Below are 18,191 nucleotides of genomic sequence, written 5' to 3'. Positions count from 1 at the left end.
TTCACAAAAGAAGACAGTGTGCTAACAGCTGTTGTTCAAACTACTGACAAAAAATTAATCTTCCCCTGTTTTTAGTAGAAGGCAGTGCAATAGTGTATGTTGTATGTGGGCACTACAGAGGAAGTAAGAATGATGTAATGCAAGGAGCCTTCAGATCTTTACCTTAATGTATATGAAGGTGGAAAATTTTCACAGAGCTCAGTGTTTCATTCAGAGAATACAGTGGAGAAGTTTTTGTAGTTGAAATGCCAAAATAGCCTTAGGACAACTGTCTTAAAGCTTTCTGACTTGAAGCAGACTTTTTTGCTTACTTGTTATCTTCTGATGGACAGACTCTTTTGTGAAGCAAGCTTTTGGTATTTCACTTTATTGTTGCCTGTGGATTGACTTTATATCCCAAGAAAATATTAGGAAAACTTGATAAAATATGGCTAGAGATCAGGCATGAGGAGATGTAGAGAATTGTCAGTAAAGTATGTAACAAAGCTACAACTCATTTGAAAAGCAATTCCATAATATTTCTGATCTTCTCTAGGCTCCTGCTAAGTCTTTAATGTAATCTGAATACTTGTGGGAAACACCTTTAATTATGTTTAAGATCTTTGTGATTTTAGTTCCACTATTTCAGTTCTTTGGAAGTGACAGCTACTGGTTTGGGGAATCAAAGTAAGATACAAATTTTTCTATGATCATCAGTAAGTTTTTGCACCATGCTTGCTTGTGGCACAGGACCGACTGCCTTTAATTAAAATACTTCTTAGTATGTGGAAGCTAAATCAATGTCTTAAGCCTTGATCTGTGTTCCCTAGCATCTCCCAGCTTCAGGCCAGAAATGTGAAGCTTTTAAATTTGCTGGCCAGGGTCTGCTTTAGTCTGGTTTATTCCTTTTGCTTTGGAACTGGGGAGCTGGGCTCGGGAATGAGTGAATGAAGGAGGAAAAAGTCAGGATTGCCCTTTAAGTAACTCTGCTAGGTGTAAATACTGATATCATCAAGGTTGTAATTCCAAAAGTAGAGCTCTTTGCAGGGTCAGGAGTCCTTGCACTCAAATTTCATGAAGGGTTACAAAGCTTTTCCCTTCTGTTCTTAGAAAAAAGTCTGCCTAATCATTTATAATGGAGCAGAAAAAATGGAATTTCATTATGAAACAGAGTTAACCCCTAACTGTCAACAGAAAACTACCCAATGCAATCTTGCCCAGCGAGCTCTGCAAGGTACTCCAATTTAATAAAATTTTCCAGATTTATTCTGAAAAAGTACTTCTGTTTTTTTCCTTCTTGGACTCTTTAAGTGAAGGAATTTCCTAGTTCATTGTGATGTTTCTTTCAGATGCTTATGATTTTAAAGGTACTCTTATGTTCGTGCGAGTTGGAAATATTTTCTATGATCATGTAAGTAGAGATTGGAAATGGCTCTTGTGTCAGAGGATGCACTTCTCTGGTGGGAAGATCTTACAGGTTATCGAGGTATTTAATCTTGTCCAGGCTCCTGGTAGTTTTCTACCTCCTTGCAAACCTATTCACTTCTTTGACACTTGAGAAAGCAGAAGAGGGAAGATTACCTGTTTATATTACCTCACTGAAGAGGGAACAAACCAAATTGAGAAAGTCTGCAATAATCCAGTGGCTACTTTTTATTTCTTTTATACATAGGTATGTCTGAGAACTGTTTTCCTTCCCTCTTTGTTCTGTGGAATAAATGCAAAGACCAAATTTTTGTGCTCATGGAAAACAGCTTGTATTAATAGATTATCAGAAAAACCTTTCAGACACCGGCTTCCCTTGTGGCTAGATAATGTGTTGTGCAAAAGGCAGATGTCTCAGCAGACTCCAGTCCGGCAAATCAAGCCTTATGTTTGGAGTGTTTGAAGTCTGTGTTGAGTTGGCTGCAGATATAGAAACTCAGCACTGAATGATTGGAGGGGTCAGTACATTATGGGTGGTCTTAGAGCACAGCTTGTTGTTACTGCTTCCCTTGCTGAAGGCCATTGTAAACTCATTGGTTGGTTTGCCCTTCAGCCCCTGTGTGCATCATTGATTTAGAAAACTGTTCCTGAAGGATCCTGGTATCTTTTGTTCCAGTGTGGAGGTGACTTAGAGATGTTCCTTAAGCTTATTCTTGCAGAAATTGAAAGTTATGTAGCCTTTTAAAAACATGCATGTAAAGTGTCTCATATGTTTGTCCTCCTGATTGATACATATATATATATACAAAAACAATATTTATAAATTAATTAGGTCACTTAAAATTATTAGTGTGACATAAACTCAATTTTCAAGGCTCACTGAAATTTTATGCCTTCCTTCGAAGAGTATGAGGGGAAGTTACCTTGAAAATTTGCTTTCTCAATTAAGAACTGATGATACCTGATGATAACTGATTGTGTCATGACTCATGGTAGAATATGCAGCTTTTTAGCTATGTTAGGCCCAGTTTGCAGAAATGATTTAGCTATTTGATGTATATTAGTAGTGTAATGATGATTGATTGGTGCAAGCACATGTAAAGGAAGTGCTGAGATCCTGCATTGAAACTTTAATGATTTATTCTTCCTCTCTAGACCTGTTTTCTTGTCCTTTGTTTTTCCAATGCAGTTATCTTTACTATTTGGGGAGAAATTATTTATCTTCTTTATGATGCTCGGAGTAGATTTAAATGTCATTGTTTTGAATGTCTTTAGGGATATAAATATCAGGATGAAGGGTAAGAATTAATTTTAATAGATCCAGTAAGACTTATGGCAGCTGGCTGCTGTGTGCTTGTTTACAAGTGAAATAAGGATAGCTGAATGAGACCTGAAACCATGTGTTATTCCAGCCGTGACAGACACTAGTATGAAATGGTGAGATTCTTATGATCCATAGGTGACATAGCTGAGGATCTCTTGGTTTGATGAAACTTTGATGCCTTAGTCCTTTCTGAAAAGGGGGCATCCACTCTGCCTTCTGTCAGGACACACAGCATATTCTACTTCTCCCAGTAAAAATAAAGTTTTATTACAGGGAAAATTTTGCTATTCTGCTTTTGTCCTGTCTTGAATGTAAATATATCACTTTTTTTTGGCAGGTTATTCGGGAAGAGAATAATAATTAGCTGAACAAAAGCAGCACAAGATGACTTATGATTCCTGCTCATCATGGGAACCTGTCTGGATTGGTACGCTTTGGGTTTTGTGTGTTGGGATTTTTTTCTTGCTAAACTGACATATAGTGATTGCGTGTGTAATTCAAAGATCCGCTTAAAATTTAGGAATCCGATCTTTTAGGAAGCTTTCAACTTGTTAGTTGCTTGTTAATAACTAGGTGAAGACTGTGAATTAAAATAGTATGTTTTCTATAATGTTCAATGTTTGCTATTGTTCAAGGTGCTACAATTCTCACTCAGCTCTTCATCATGATTATAGTTAATGTGACCATTGAACTAGTGGGAAGGTTAAAAGTCAGGGTAAATATGACAGAGCTAGGAATGAACCTAGAACTGCCCAAATCCTTTCACATGATCTGCAAATTGAGAACATAATTTTTCCCAAGAGCTAAGAAAATAGAATTATTTTTAACATTTTGAATATTTATGGTTTACAGTAGTGATAATGATTACCAGGACTGACGTTTCTTGACAGTTAATGGCTCTCTGAATTAAGGTCATAAGGAAATATCATCAAGAGGGCAATTAATTGTACCAAACGACCCAAAGCAGAGGTGACTCTTTCCCACAGCACTTTCCTATGAAAATTGCCACAGCAGTGTTTATAGAGTGGAAAAAAGAACAATTTCCTAAATTAAAGTAATGTCTCTTGTGAATAGTTTTATGGGTCATCTACTCATGCAGTGTAGTTGATTAGTTTCAATTTAGGTTATAGGTAAATAGGAATTAAAACTGAAAACTGCTGGTTCCTTTTAGGTGAGTAAGAACATTGTCCCTGCTGCTTTGTGCTCTGACTCATTCTTTTCACTGGTGTTAGCAGAAAGGATTCCATTGTAACATGTTCCTGCCTGTGCTTAATTACATAGGGAGCAATGCTTGATTCATATTTAGAGGGGTGTATGTCCTGGGCTGCTTTGTATGATAATGTGGTGTCAGCATATACTTGAATAGTTTCATGTGGCACATAAATTCCTTTGAAAACAAAATAAACCCGTGTCCTTCGTGCTTCTTTTTACTGTTTTTCCCCTAAGAATATTTTGGTTTTTAATTTTTTTTATGTTGTGAAAAATAATTTTTTGCCAAAGTTTGCCTGTAGAATAAAACCATTGATAGTAGCTATAAAGTATGAAGAAGCTTCTCAGACCACTTAAAATATCCCAAAGAAATAGAATCACTCTACCAGGCAGTGCTCCCTTCAGATTTCTGAATAAAAATTATTTTTGTGTGCTGGATGAAATCTTGGTGCTGGTCAGTGTTGCCAATATGTGCTTGCTTTTAGCAGGCAGATTTATTAAGTCACTGAACATTTTGGCAGCTGGTCATAGTGTGTTCTGATCTGCATTAAACTTTACTGTTATTATGGCACTGTTATTTTCCCTCTTCTGTCTTTTTTGGCGTTCCTGGCTTTGACTGATGTCAGCTTTGCATATAACATATAATCTTATATTTCCAGTTGAGCATGCTATCCAAATTTTGAACAGGAACCTTTTAGCTTCTAGAACTGTTAAAAACAGGCACCATAGTTCTAGCAATAATTATATTTGATGAATGGAATTCGTGTGTTATTTAGCTTTAAGTATGTACTTCATTGAAATAATTGTGTCTATTATGTTCCATAAAAAGAAAGTTGTATATGAGTGAGAACCTTGCTTGAGAGAAAATGTGCATACACAGTAAATTTCAGCACTGACATTGAAAAAAGTGATTGTATGAAGCTTTTTTGCATCTGAAAAGAATCTGTGAGAATACATGTTCCAAAAGTGAAAATGCTGTGACAAAAAGGTACCTATCTGCCTCTTGCTTGAGTACCTGACCATCAGCAAACTATCAAGGCATGGTTTTCTTTTTGCAAGCTGTGTGATTACCATTCAACAAGGACTGGGGCTTTGAAATTACAGGATCTGCCTTTCTCAAGGAGTGAGTGAGGACTGAAATGCTCTTGTTGTGAAATTATCTTCTTGGTTTCTTTCATCTTTCAGTTCTATCTTTACATAATTTTGGAGAAGTTGGAAGGGTAGGGAGAGGGGCGGAGGCACATGTTTAATAATCATGTGAATGGTCACGGAGGAAGGCCTTTAAGTAGAGAGGAAAAAAAAAGGAGAAAAATGTATATATTTTTATACATAGAGAAGGGAACCTCTTGAGTTTATTGGCTGAATTGGTCAATCACTTCCCTGAAGGATGATTGTAATGATTGTTGCATGAAGGATGATGTCCAGGCAGGCTACAGCTACCAGTGACTGACATGGGACTCAAGGAGATGGGCATCTGCTCAGGAAACCATTTATTCAATACAAGAACCAACCCAGCTTAGATCCAGAGAGAGAGAGCCCCGAACAGAGGCAGGGTGATGGGTTTTGTGGGACAGAACCAGGGTGGTGTTTAAGGTCGGGGTCTAATAGGAACGCAGCAAGGGCGAAACCCCAGGGGCTCAAACCCAATCAGAACTCCCTGGGCTGCCACCCCATGAAGGTCCAGGGTGGAGCAACTCTTATGGACTCACAGGACCCATCCCCGAGGCAGGGGGATGGAATCCACTCTTCCTGGGCTTTAAAGCCACGCCTCTCACTTCAACAATGCTTATCTGAAACTAAATCTTTGCCTCCCTGAGTGTGGGGGGCATGTCACAGATGATAGCCAGGAAAGAGCACTGCCTGCAGTTTAGATAAGTGTATATCCAAACCAGTATCTGAGCATTCAGATTCCATTTGCACTACACACAGATATTTCATACTCAGAGTGATAAACAGAGCACAGAGAAGAGTACTGCTGGAAGCCATCAGGAAGCAAGGAACACAGGAGCAACATGGGATCCAAAGCCTGCAGTCCTCTTACTGGGTTAGATGTCTTCTTTGCAACAGCTGATCACTGCCCACTCTCTCATCCTTCTTGAAAAGATATGGCTGATGGCTTATGCAACAGCCAAATGGCTGCTGCTTGCTTTCCACTTTAAGCACTAAGCTGGGCCCAGGCAGCAGCTTGGATGAGGTCATTCTCCTCCTCTTTTAATGCTGCACAGAGAAACATGTGAACTTCACACAGGGGGGACAAAGCACAAAAGGGGATGTAGCTATTTGCATAGAGAGCTGGCATGGTGAGAGAACATATGTGGGATTATTTTTCTTTCTTTTTCTGGGTTTGTTAGGAATAAACTATAGACACTTGTGAGTCCTTTGTCCTTTGCTTTATACTGGTTGCTACTGACTTGAGAAATGCAGGGTAGCACAATCTTTTCAACTCAGTTAAGGATGCAGAACGCTTTTACACCTTTTTGCCTTGTTTGGTTCCATCTGTTAAGAAGGAAAATTTAGGATATAGCAGTATTTTCTGAAGCTATGATTGTTTACTATGAAACATTAGCAATTATTTCTCTGGTTTTTGACTTTTTCCTCTTTAAAGCTTTTATGATACACGTTATCATCTAAGCCTCTGCTGAACTTCATACTTCAGAGTGTTAGGTTGAGTAGCATAAAGGATGTAAACTTGAGTGAACAAATTCTGTTATGTATATTTAAAGCTAGTCAAGCAACTGCATGTATGTGCTCGGTTGCCTGTATTCAAATCAGAAGGCCATGTATCCTTTGGAGTCAGCAGAGAGAGATGGGTGATTCACCTCTTTCTACACAGACATCTGTATAATGATATGAAATATGTCCTGAATGCTGACAGAATTCACAGAAGCTCTATGACATCCACAACATCCTGTGGCAAGTGTTTTCATAACTACTTGTGAAATAATTTCCAAATGTGAGCTCCTCAGTTTGAGAGAGACTTGGACATAATGAAGAGAGCAGAGTGAAGAGTTGCAAAGATGAAGAGTCTGGAGCATCCCTTCTGTGAGGAAAGGCTGAGAGAGGCAGGACCGTTCAGCCTGAAGCAGAGAAGGCTCAGGGGGATCTTATCAATGTATATAAATACTTGAAGAGGACAGAGCCAAGATCTTTTCAGTGGTGCCAGGTGATAGATGCAGTGGGCAGAAACTCAAACAGAAAATTCCCCCTGAGCATCAGGAGACAATTTTTATCTACTGTAGCCCTCTACTTAGGTGGCCCTGCTTGAGCAGAGAGGCTGGAGAAGATGATCTCCAGAGGTGTTTTGTGATTTCTCTGACTGTTCCTAGTCTTGTTATGAGACACAGCAGTCACTCATAACTGCTTCCCTGTGCCACTAAAAACTTGGTAGACCTGTATGATACCTTTTTTTGGTTGCTTTTTAAGAGATCAGGTGGTGCAGAACTGAACATAGTACTGAAGAGATGCCAGATGTGTATTGTAGCAGGTAGTTTATCTAAATATACAGTGTATATACCTAGTTACTGGTTTTCTTCTCAGTTCCTTTGCTAACAATTCTGAACACATGGCTGATGTTTTCATAGAGCAGACTATGAAAATTTGAAGATCTGTTTTTCTTCTGGATGGTAATTATTGGTTTAGTATCTATCACTGTGCAGATAAGTTTTTTCAGTACAGGCATTGCTTTAGCACTGAATTTTACAGGGTAGACTGTTAGCTTGCCACTAACTCTCAAGAGATCCCTCTGTACCTTTTTGTAGTTGACCTTTGTTTTTATTAAACTGACCTGAAAAACAATTCATTTTCATCCGCAGCACATGTCATTGTTTTGCATTTCCCTCTTCTCCTCTATATATTAAAGACCCTGAACCCCAGTAAAGATTTTATTTGTAGGATCATTCTGGTGACCTCTTTTCTCTGCAGAACTAACCTCTCCTGTTTTTGTTTCCTATTTGAAACTGATTATTGTCTGTACGAGGGTTTTACATTTATCTAATGGCAGATTAGTTTCTTTTAGAGCCTTGGTGGAAAGACCTATACAAAGCCAGTCAGAAATGCAGAAGTTACCTTTGCTGACTTACTGGTTACACAGCTCTAAAAGACACTACCCATGGGATCTAATTTTCTTGCTCCAATATTTTAAAACCAGAATTATATGTTGAATTTATGTTCTTTTGCAGTCCCTGCAGAATGCTACAGCTTCCTTTCCTTCATCGTGTTATCAGCTTGTGGAGTCATAAACCTGAGTGGAACTTTGGGTGAGATTTTTTTGTTCATTGCTAAAATATTTCATATTTATTCTGGAAAATTCTGTTAACCTTTTTCCTGTTGGTTGCATATTTTATTCTAAAAATGTTAAAGAAGACTACTAGAGGAAAAGTTTATATAGATCAAAGAAAGAAGAGCTTTGGCTAGTATATATGCTTTAGCCTCTAATTAACATTGAGGTTTTTCTCTAAAGGAGTTAGTATAAAAATATAAATTTAAAGAGAAAGAATGGAGGGAAAGAAAAAAGTTAGTGGAATTGGTCATTTTTACAAAATGTCAATGTACATAGCTTTATATGCTTTTGCTGAGTTTTACAATCCTTGAAATATAATAGGACAAAATAGAAAATGATAACTTTCATTCAAGCACTAAGACCTCTAGAAAGTGAATTTTTTATGACTCTCTGTTGGGTTTGTGTGACAAGGTTTTTGTAGCAGGGGGGCTACAGAGGTGTCTTCTGTGAGAAGCTTCTAGAAGCTTCCTCTATGACCACTAGAGCCAGTATCAGTGGAAGGGACCCACACATGAGTGTTCAAGAAAAATTGCAGCCTGTGGGAAGGACTTGTATTGGAGAAGTTCATGGAGGACTGTCTCCCATGGGAGGAATCCAGAGTGGAGGAGGAGAAGAGTTTGAGTCTTCCCCCTGATGAGGAAGGAGCAGCAGAGATGACATGTGGTGAACTGACTGCTACCACTGTTCCTCTGTGTTGGTGGTGGGGAGGAGATGGAGATAATTAGGCAGAATGTTAAACTCAGGAAGAAGGGAGGGGGTGGGGTGAAGGTGATTTTAAGATTTAGCTCTATTTTCTCATTACTCTACTGTGATTTAATTGGTAATAATTTAATCTCATTTCCCCAAGATGAGGTTTTGACTGTCATAGTAACAGGTGAGTGATCTCTCCCTGTTCTTACTTCAACATACAAGCCTTTTGTAATACTGCTTCTCCCCTGGCCAGTTGAGGAGGGGAGTGAAAGAGCAGCTCTTGTGGGCACATGATATCCAGCCAGGATCAGCCCACCACAAAGGTCAATTAAATTAGGATATTATAATTATATTATAATTATTGTATTATATTATAATATCTTTTTGTGATACCATTGAAAATTAAAGGACACAGAGAGGTTAATTATTTATCTGAAATAAAAATGCTGATGGTAGTCTGGCACTGGAAATCATCTAGTGATAGAGCTCGCAGAATGAAAGGAGTAGGTCATAGTGCTGATGTTATTTGATGAATTCTTGACAGCAGCCTGTGCAGGCTTGCTTTCAGATTGCTAGAAGTCCAAAGTTGGGGCATAGATCAGACTTCGTTGTCTTACAGTTAATTTCTTTGTTGATGAAGTATTATCCAGCAAAGGGTAGAATTTTTATCCTACACAAAGCATGTGGTCCTTGTGTAAATTCATGAAAAACATTCCTTCCTCCTTTTATTTTTGCCTGACTTTGATACTAAACAGAACCTGCACAAATACTGTGGGCAGGGTTTGTGCTACCATAAACTGCTTGTGTTAGTAGCACAAGCTTGTCATTGTGTGCAGAGATGGAAGAGATTGCCCTCTGAAGATGCCTTTATCCCTTTTCTAATGATAAACACAGAAACAGCCAGAAGGGACTATTGCAGTCATCCAGAATGAATGAGGTGAAGCACACTTTATGTTTCTGGCTGTAGTGATTGTTTTTTGAAAAGGGCATGCTGGTTTCCAGCATGATCTGATGCCAGTGTGCTCTGAGAATGCTTGATTTAATAGTCCAAGATAGAAGGGAGGAGCTAGCACTGAAAAGGTGAGAGAGCACTCTACGCCTTTGCATTTTATTGGTTAAGAATAGGTGCATACAAATATATGTAACAATGCAATACTAGTAGTAATAGTGCAACAAGACAATGCTTGTAAACTACAAAAGGAAATGTTTCATTGTGTCAGTTCCTATAGGGGGACTGCAGGAGGGCTGCAGAGGGACTTTCTGCAAGGTCAGGGCAATGGTCTTAAGCTGAAGGATGAGAGATTCACTAGATATTAGTAAGAAATTCTTTACTGTGAGACTGGTGAGGCACTGGTACAGGTTGCCCACAGATGTTGTGGATGCCCTATCCCTGGAAGTATTCAAGGCCAGGTTGGATGGGGCTATGAGCAACCTGGTCTAGTGGAAAGTGTCACTGCTAGAGCAAGGGGGTCAGAACTAGAAGATCTTTACAGGCCCTTCCAGCCCAAACCATTCTATGACTATGATGACAAGGGAGGCAGTTCAGCACGATGTCTAAGGATTAGATTTACAAGGAAAAAGAGAGCACACATGGTTAAATTATATGGGGATACCAAGATGAATTAACAAAATCCTGCCCAGACCAGTAGAAGCAGGAAAGCTTACTGCCAGGGGAAGGGTTATAGTGATCAAAGAAGTGATGGTTTCCTGCACCTTAATGTGAGTCTGTCCCTAAATGAAACAAATTGAGAAATGATTTTATCCTGTGGACAAGTTATTTCATAATAACAGGTTAGAATGTTTTGCATGTTTTTCCTGACATGTCTGACTTGGATGACTGACATGGAACCAAGAATTCTGTATTATATGCAATAACTTGGATAAACAGGCTTTCAGTGCTTACCAAATAGGGAATTTGACAAATAGGCAAATATATATACTGATACTATTTAAGCTACTTAGAAATGTTATTAGAATTTCGACCTGTAGGCAATTTCAAAACAAAATAACAAGATTAGTTTAAAAACAACAAGATGTAACTAAAAATATTTCCTTGATTTATTCGCTCTTAATCAGTAAAGTTTGTTTTCAAGCACAAAAGTTCTCCAGCCTTGGTTATGGAAGAAAAAAAGTGTGGTGAGTTGAGAATATTTTACAATATCAGGAGTAGGACCTATGAGAGAAAGGCCAAATATTACAAGACTTGTGTCTGGTGCTTAAGTAAATTGTGTCAACCGGAAATGTGAACATTTATTAAGGATACTATTCTCATTAAGGAAAACTGAGTAATCATTAGATTTCCACTGGTTTCAGAGAGTTTTACTTTGTGTATTTACATTTCTTTCTTCTTTTTCAGATGGAAATACTGACATGAACTTGAGAACTTTGATTCTTTCGAACCTTGAATTTTGATTGTTAAATGACCAGTTCAAAATACTACCTGAACAAGATGAAATGCCTTGAAGACCTTTGGTTCTGCTTTCATTTTTCCTGAAGCAATGGTTTTCTCCGCAATGTTGACGCTGGCCCACTCTGGGACCTCAAATGCTACTTTCATTGTTTATGAAAATGCCTATACGAATTTTACCACTCCCCAGTTCTTGCTTCATAGTGGCACAACACAACCATTGAGATATGGTTCAGGTGCTGTGCTCACCACTGAGAGAAGTACTTTCCTGGTAAACACCACAGCTATCCTGCCATCACAAGAAGTTTTCAGGAGCTTGAGTTTGCCACTCCAAATCATTCTTTCTGCTGCTATGATATTTATCCTATTGGTTTCTTTCCTTGGAAACTTTGTTGTCTGCCTGATGGTCTACCAGAAGGCAGCTATGCGATCTGCAATTAATATCCTCTTAGCAAGCCTGGCTTTTGCAGACCTGCTGCTGGCAGTGCTGAATATGCCATTTGCTCTGATAACAATCATTACCACTCAGTGGATTTTTGGGGATATATTTTGCAGAGTTTCTGCCATGTTCTTCTGGCTTTTTGTCATAGAGGGGGTAGCCATTCTTCTTATTATTAGTATTGACCGATTTCTTATCATAGTTCAGAGGCAAGATAAACTGAACCCCTACCGTGCAAAGATTCTTATTGTGATTTCCTGGGCAGCATCATTTGTTGTCGCTTTTCCGTTATCAGTAGGGAATCCTAATCTGCAGATACCTTCGAGAGCACCTCAGTGTGTTTTTGGCTACTCTACAAGCCCAGGTTACCAAGCCTACGTGATAGTTATCTTGCTAATTTCTTTTTTTATTCCATTCCTGGTAATGCTGTATTCTTTTATGGGCATACTCAACACTGTCCGCCACAACGCAGTTCGTATCCATAGCCACCCTGATAGCATATGCCTCAGCCAGGCCAGCAAACTTGGTCTCATGAGCTTACAGAGACCTTTTCAAATGAATATTGATATGAGCTTTAAAACTCGTGCCTTCACAACCATCTTGATTTTGTTCCTTGTCTTCATAGTCTGTTGGGCACCATTCACCACTTACAGCCTTATTGCCACGTTCAACAGCCACTTCTACTACAAGCACAACTTTTTTGAGATAAGCACTTGGCTCCTTTGGCTCTGCTACCTCAAGTCTGCACTGAACCCACTGATTTACTACTGGAGGATTAAGAAGTTTCATGATGCATGCTTAGACTTGATGCCCAGATTCTTCAAGTTCTTGCCACAGCTCCCTGGCCATACAAGGCGGCGCATCCGGCCCAGTGCCATCTACGTGTGTGGGGAGCATCGGTCGGTGGTTTGAAGCTGAGGCTGTTTGACAATGATTGTTGTTTGCTGGGGTCATTAGTTTTTAGGCTTTAGGTTGAATTTTGTTTTGTTTCATATGGCTTTTTCAGTGTGGCCATATCTTATAACTTGATTAAATTTTCATTACTCTGTGCAATTTTGGGAAGATGGAGGGAATGTGTGGCTATAGTTGGGTTTACTACCAGAATACAATGGAAACAGAATAACAAATGTTACCTCTAGGATTCCATGAAAATCCATTCTTTTAATGAAAACTATATTTGGAACATCTTGTCAGGTTTATGCTTATTAGGCCTGCAATTTTATCTAATTGTAGGGATTTTTTAATGCTGCTAAGAGACGGTGTATTTAGTTGGTGTAATTTTTTTGAAAACTGTTGCTGCTGTCTGCCAACATATTAGAGCCAAAAAGTCTCATTAGATTATTTCTATCTAATTTAATGATATTTCAGAAGTTTTCATGGTGACATTAAAAACCTTTTTTTTAATATTTCCATTAATATTTTTGTGCACTTTACAAAATTTACTATATAGTTTGTTCATTTGAATATTTTGTTCTGTATTGAAGGTGTATTATTATTGCTTTTATTATTATTTGTTATATTGGTGAATTTCAATGAAAGACCTATGTAAGCTCTAGGAGGACAATTTATTTTGGTATAGCTACATGTACAGTCACAGGTTTTCTGGTTTTCTAACAATTGATCAAAATTACCTGCTCAGTTAGCAGGAGAGTTAGAAGGAGAAAACAGAGGAATGAAAGAGAAAGCAACAAAAATACCATGACCTGAGATTTAGGCTAGCATATGGTTTAGAAGAAGAGTGTTCATGTTAACATTGTTCCAGGGTAAAGGGTGACTGTAGTTGTTACTTGAGGCTGTTACAAGTTATCCAAACCTGATGATATGCATGAAAAACTATCTGAAATAGTGATGATTTTTTTGGGCCTGCAGTTTATACTGTGTTGGTGTAACGTTGTTTCTGCTTGGAGCTCATATAAGGCTAGGTGTGCTCTACACTACTGAAATCATGATGTCAGGCATTTGTCAGGATAGGATAGTAGGGTAAACCAACACACAGATAGCAAATGAACCATAGTTAAGGTTAGGGTTTAGTCTACATAGTAATTACAGGGAGAAAAAGAATCCTGGACTTGTTTTACAATTGAAGTATTAGATCAAAACCATAAGCAGTCACAGAATCATACAATGGCTTGGTTTGGAAGGAACCATAAATACTATCCTGTTCCAACCCCGCTGCTATGGGCAGGAAGGAAATCTTCCACTAGATCAGGCTAGTCAGAGCCCCATTCAACTTGGCCTTGAACTCTTCCAGGGATGGAGGATCCACAGCTTCTTTGGGAAACCCATTCCAGTGCTTCACCACCCTCACAGGGAAGAATTTCTTCTTATATCTTTTCTAAATCTACTCTCTTTCAGCTATTACCCCATATAAGAGGCAGCCAGGAGAGTTTGCTGGGGGTGTAAGTTAAAACCCCCTTTCCCTCTGATACTACTTCACATTGATTTTTTCATTACCTCTTTGTCTCTGTAGTGACTGCTGCCTCAAGGGTTTACATGCTGTCCTCATCTATTAGGCATCAGCTTCTCTCCCTAAAATGCCAGACTACCTTTCTGATTAATGTCAGACTGTGTTGATATTCTCCTGGAAAGCAGAAAGACAAAGATTTTCCTTGATGATAGCAAACCAAACTCAGATACTTTTATGTTTTTTTTTCAATCAGCTAAATAAACATTTATTGTGAGACAGGTAGAATTAAGAGTTAGGCTTGGGCTTTGGAGACAGATCCCCAGTTGCTCTGAGGCTGGGAAGAATGCTGCAGAATCAGCTTTTTGAGGCTGTGACCGAGAACAGAGGGATTTATGTACAACAAACAACGACTAGAGCTAGGGTTTGGGCTTCTCATGCTTCCATCTGTCTTTCAATGCCCCAAAGCATGCAGACCTCTCCGTTGGTCTTCTACCAGAGGAGCAAAAATAGCAATTTTGTCTACTTCTGTGTATCTACACTGTACACCTGTGTTTGAAGGAAATGCCTTGTCCTATGTGGGTGTCCAGGGACTTCTTGCTTCCTGAGGGCAACAAAGTGTTCACATCCCAGATATTTTTTAAAAGTCTTCAATAAAGAACTAATTTAAGTTAGCTCTGTTCATTGACAGCTATTGGTAAAATTGTTGTCATTATTTAAATTTTAGGAGTTTCAAGGGAATGATTTTGAATTCAGGAATTTAATTAAAAAAAAAAACCCAAAAAAGCTGTCAGCTGAGACTGTGGGTTACGTATAAAGGCATCTGGCAGTGGTGATGTTATTGATGTCCATGCCTTCCCTTCTTTGTCAGTTTTACTGATGATGGTACAGATTTTTCTGATCTAAAGGAGTTCCACTATAAAGCAGAGTGTTTTAGTGTGTCTTTGTAGTAAGGCTTTTATTTTTCAATTACATTTACATTGATAGCACAAGTTTATGACCTGGTTAGTATGGGTTTTCTGTTTCAATACTGTCATACCCGTTCATCTCTCAAAGCAGCAAAATTGTGCTTAGAGTTAATGTAACAGAGTCAGAGTGTACATTGTCTAAATGGCAGGAACAGGTATTTTTGCTGTCTTCCAGCTCTACAATGCAAGAGATTTGAATGTTGTTAAACATGGTAATTCAAGAAGGAAAAACTATGAGCAATACAGGAAAATTGATGAAATTACATTGCTGAAGGAGGAGGGAAAAACATTTTGTGGGATTTTCATGATCTCTGATATGTACTGGCTGTGAAGTGTAAATTGCAAACACCAAGGACAGTTAATTTGTCTTGATAATTAAGCATTTGTTTACCCTGACTGTAACAAGGTTTCTGGTGGAAGCTGCATCTACTGATCCTTGGAGAAAAGAAACCCAAATTGTGTTGCCCAAATTCAAAGGTTATTTCCACAGTGATACAGTATTCACACTTACCAGGTGTATTGAGGTGATGGATGCATATAGTGAACAAAAGGGTGTTAAAAAAAAAAGGAACAAGGTGATGTAGAAATATCCCCAGGGCAATTGTGTGTTTACAGAATCATTTGAGCTATTGTGTCTATGTACTGTCTTGAGAGCAGTGCCTTGATAATTACAGCTGAAGTCCTAGGACCAAGTCGAAGACCTCTGAACTGCTCAGTCTTGCTGTCTGTGATCCTGCCAAGAATCCTGCACAACCTTGCTGAGATTTGTAATGTTAAAACACATACATATTGGCAGAAGTGGGTCTCCTGAGGCAATTTAATGGTCTTGACCAAGACCAAGGATTTTAAAAACTCAGACTGATCCTTCTTGACTTTACTGGAGAATTATAATTTTCTTCTTCTCCAGAGATGATAGTCATTACTAATCTGTATTCCCTCATGTTCTATTTTCAGACATCTTTAGTATGGAGGATTAAATGAATGTATTTTGAAGTATGTTGCAGTTTAATTCATTCAGTCAAAGCATGCTGCTTACACAGTTCTCAATTGTACAAATCTGTTGCTGAAATGATTCTTTTGTACTCAAAATTGTGTATTTTTGACATGCCTTGTTACTTATGTAAAAATATTTCTGTATATAGAGAAGAAAATTGTTTTGCCTCTTATTGCTTTCTGTCACTATTTTTTTCACTTGTATGCTTAATGCTTTCATATTTTATTTTGGACATACACATAAATAGCTTTAAGATTTCAGTGATCTTTCTGAAACCATTTGAGAATCTTAAATCTTAAATCATTCAATAACACCCTTCTTGAAAAAGATTTAGATTTATTTTAGTGTAAAAACTAAAAATTTAGGGCACAAGTTTGTTGTGGTTGGAATGGTGAGGATTATGTTAAATCCAGTTTTCCAGGAGCCAATACCTTTTTTTTCTTCTTTTTTTTTTTTTTTTTAGGACTAGTAATTTTCTGATGTGGAGAAACTTTGAAATTTTGTTTTAAAACAAGCTATTAAGTAGAATGGCATTGTCTTTTCTGTACATAATACACCCATGAGAATATACCTGAGAAACAAAAAAAAAAAAGAGAAAAATAAACAGAAACATTCTCCAGAAATGTAGCAAAAGTCTTTAGAATTGACTCTCTTGTTTGTACATGCACTTATTTCTTGTATTTAATGCCCATCTCCACAGTTTCAAACACTTGTTTATGAAATAACCAGGATTGCCTGATTTAGGTGGTTTTGTTTAAGCCAAAATATTTCTTGTCTAAAGCATTTGCAGAATGCTCTTTTCTGAGACAATGGAGTAGAGACATGTCAATATATCTAGAACAATTGGAGTAGTATCTTTCTAATAAGAAAGTAACTTTCCTAAAATACTTCCAGAACTGGGTACTAATACTACCTTTTAGCGTGCACTAAGTAATTAAGACTATCTTGCTGTGTAATAAAGCAGGCAGTAGTAGTGTGGGGCATGATTCGTATCAACACAAGACTGTGACCTTTATGATTCAAGTGCTGCATCTTTCTATGTGATGGATTATCCCCCATATTAGTAGAGTGAAAAAAGTTCAGCAACTCGGCTGGTTTGTGGAAAACTTTCAGCTTGACAATGATTTAGCAGAAAGGCTGCTGGATTCATTTCTCTAAGTGATAAAGATGTCCCCAAAGAGTGCCTGAGAGGGGATAGATATTCCTGGTTGCTTGAAAATGGCTGTGCTGAGCTGCTGAAGTGCCTCATTCTCAGACTCCATATCTCCACAACAGCCACTTTTTCTCCCTCATTCTCTCCTGGTGCCCTCCCATCCCTCTAAGGCAGCTCCTTCTGTACCACTGTGTTGCAGCAGGTACAGTGGTGGCAGGAGGAGGTGGAGGTCCCCGGGCAAGCTGTGGAGGCAGCAAACCTCTCACCCTGTGCCACTCTTTCCAGTCTTCAGGTTGGACCATCAATGACAGGCTGAGGACGATTTTTACCACCTCTGGTTTTAGCATTAGTGCCATCATAGGGGAGGTGCTACAGTAGCACAATATGTTTGCCTCTAGTGCTAATGCAGGATCCTTGTTTTATCCCCAGTAGTGTTAGAAATTTCATACTACCTCATCTTTCAGCAACTGAGCTTCATCCATCTTCAGCCAATTCATGACTGAATAAGAATCCCTGAGGTGGCCTGTGTCTCTCTATGAGTGTTCTGGGCACAGGATCTGCCAGCGAGCTTCCAACATAACTTCCTACAGCTTGTTCTCTAAGCAAAATGACATACATGGAGACAACCACAACTCTGTTCAGATATAAGTGGTAAAATAGTCATAAATCAGTGGCTGCGCTGTGTGGTGGAGGAAAATGTGAGTTGTAATGGGACTTTTTAAGTGCCCCTTACAGAGATAGTGTTCGTTTTTAAAACTGATGTATGGATATTTATGCACAGACTCTTGGGTTGTGTTGTTTTGCCTTACTGTGTAACAGTGGATGCAGCTTGATACCAAATCATTGTAGTACTGCTGATAAGTAACATAGTGTTCATAAATACCAAAGTAGAGCTTGTTCCTGGTTTCTGTTATTATCCT

At 38.5% G+C, this 18,191-nt stretch overlaps 2 protein-coding genes across 2 annotated transcripts in view; both read left to right on the top strand.

The window, feature by feature from the left end:
• LOC111925709 (uncharacterized) overlaps positions 1-16,751 on the top strand; it is a 28,418-nt gene extending 11,667 nt beyond the window's left edge. Inside the window, exons 2-3 of the mRNA XM_086876574.1 lie at positions 8,116-8,193; positions 11,263-16,751. Of these exons, the coding sequence (XP_086732700.1) occupies positions 8,116-8,193; positions 11,263-11,275 (91 nt within the window). The 3' untranslated portion in view covers positions 11,276-16,751. The remainder of the gene's footprint in view (positions 1-8,115; positions 8,194-11,262) is intronic.
• Positions 11,405-14,285, top strand: GPR63 (G protein-coupled receptor 63). Its single transcript, XM_086876576.1, is given in 2 exon segments — positions 11,405-12,655; positions 14,223-14,285. Coding segments are annotated over 2 exon segments (1,314 nt in total).
• Positions 16,752-18,191: the final 1,440 nt, after the last annotated feature.

This window comes from Cyanistes caeruleus, chromosome 2 (genome assembly GCF_971803275.1).
Source record: "Cyanistes caeruleus chromosome 2, bCyaCae1.hap1.1, whole genome shotgun sequence".
NCBI lineage: Eukaryota > Metazoa > Chordata > Aves > Passeriformes > Paridae > Cyanistes > Cyanistes caeruleus.
The sequence above is the reverse complement of the archived record's forward strand: the minus strand, read 5'-3'. Positions and strand labels throughout refer to the sequence as shown.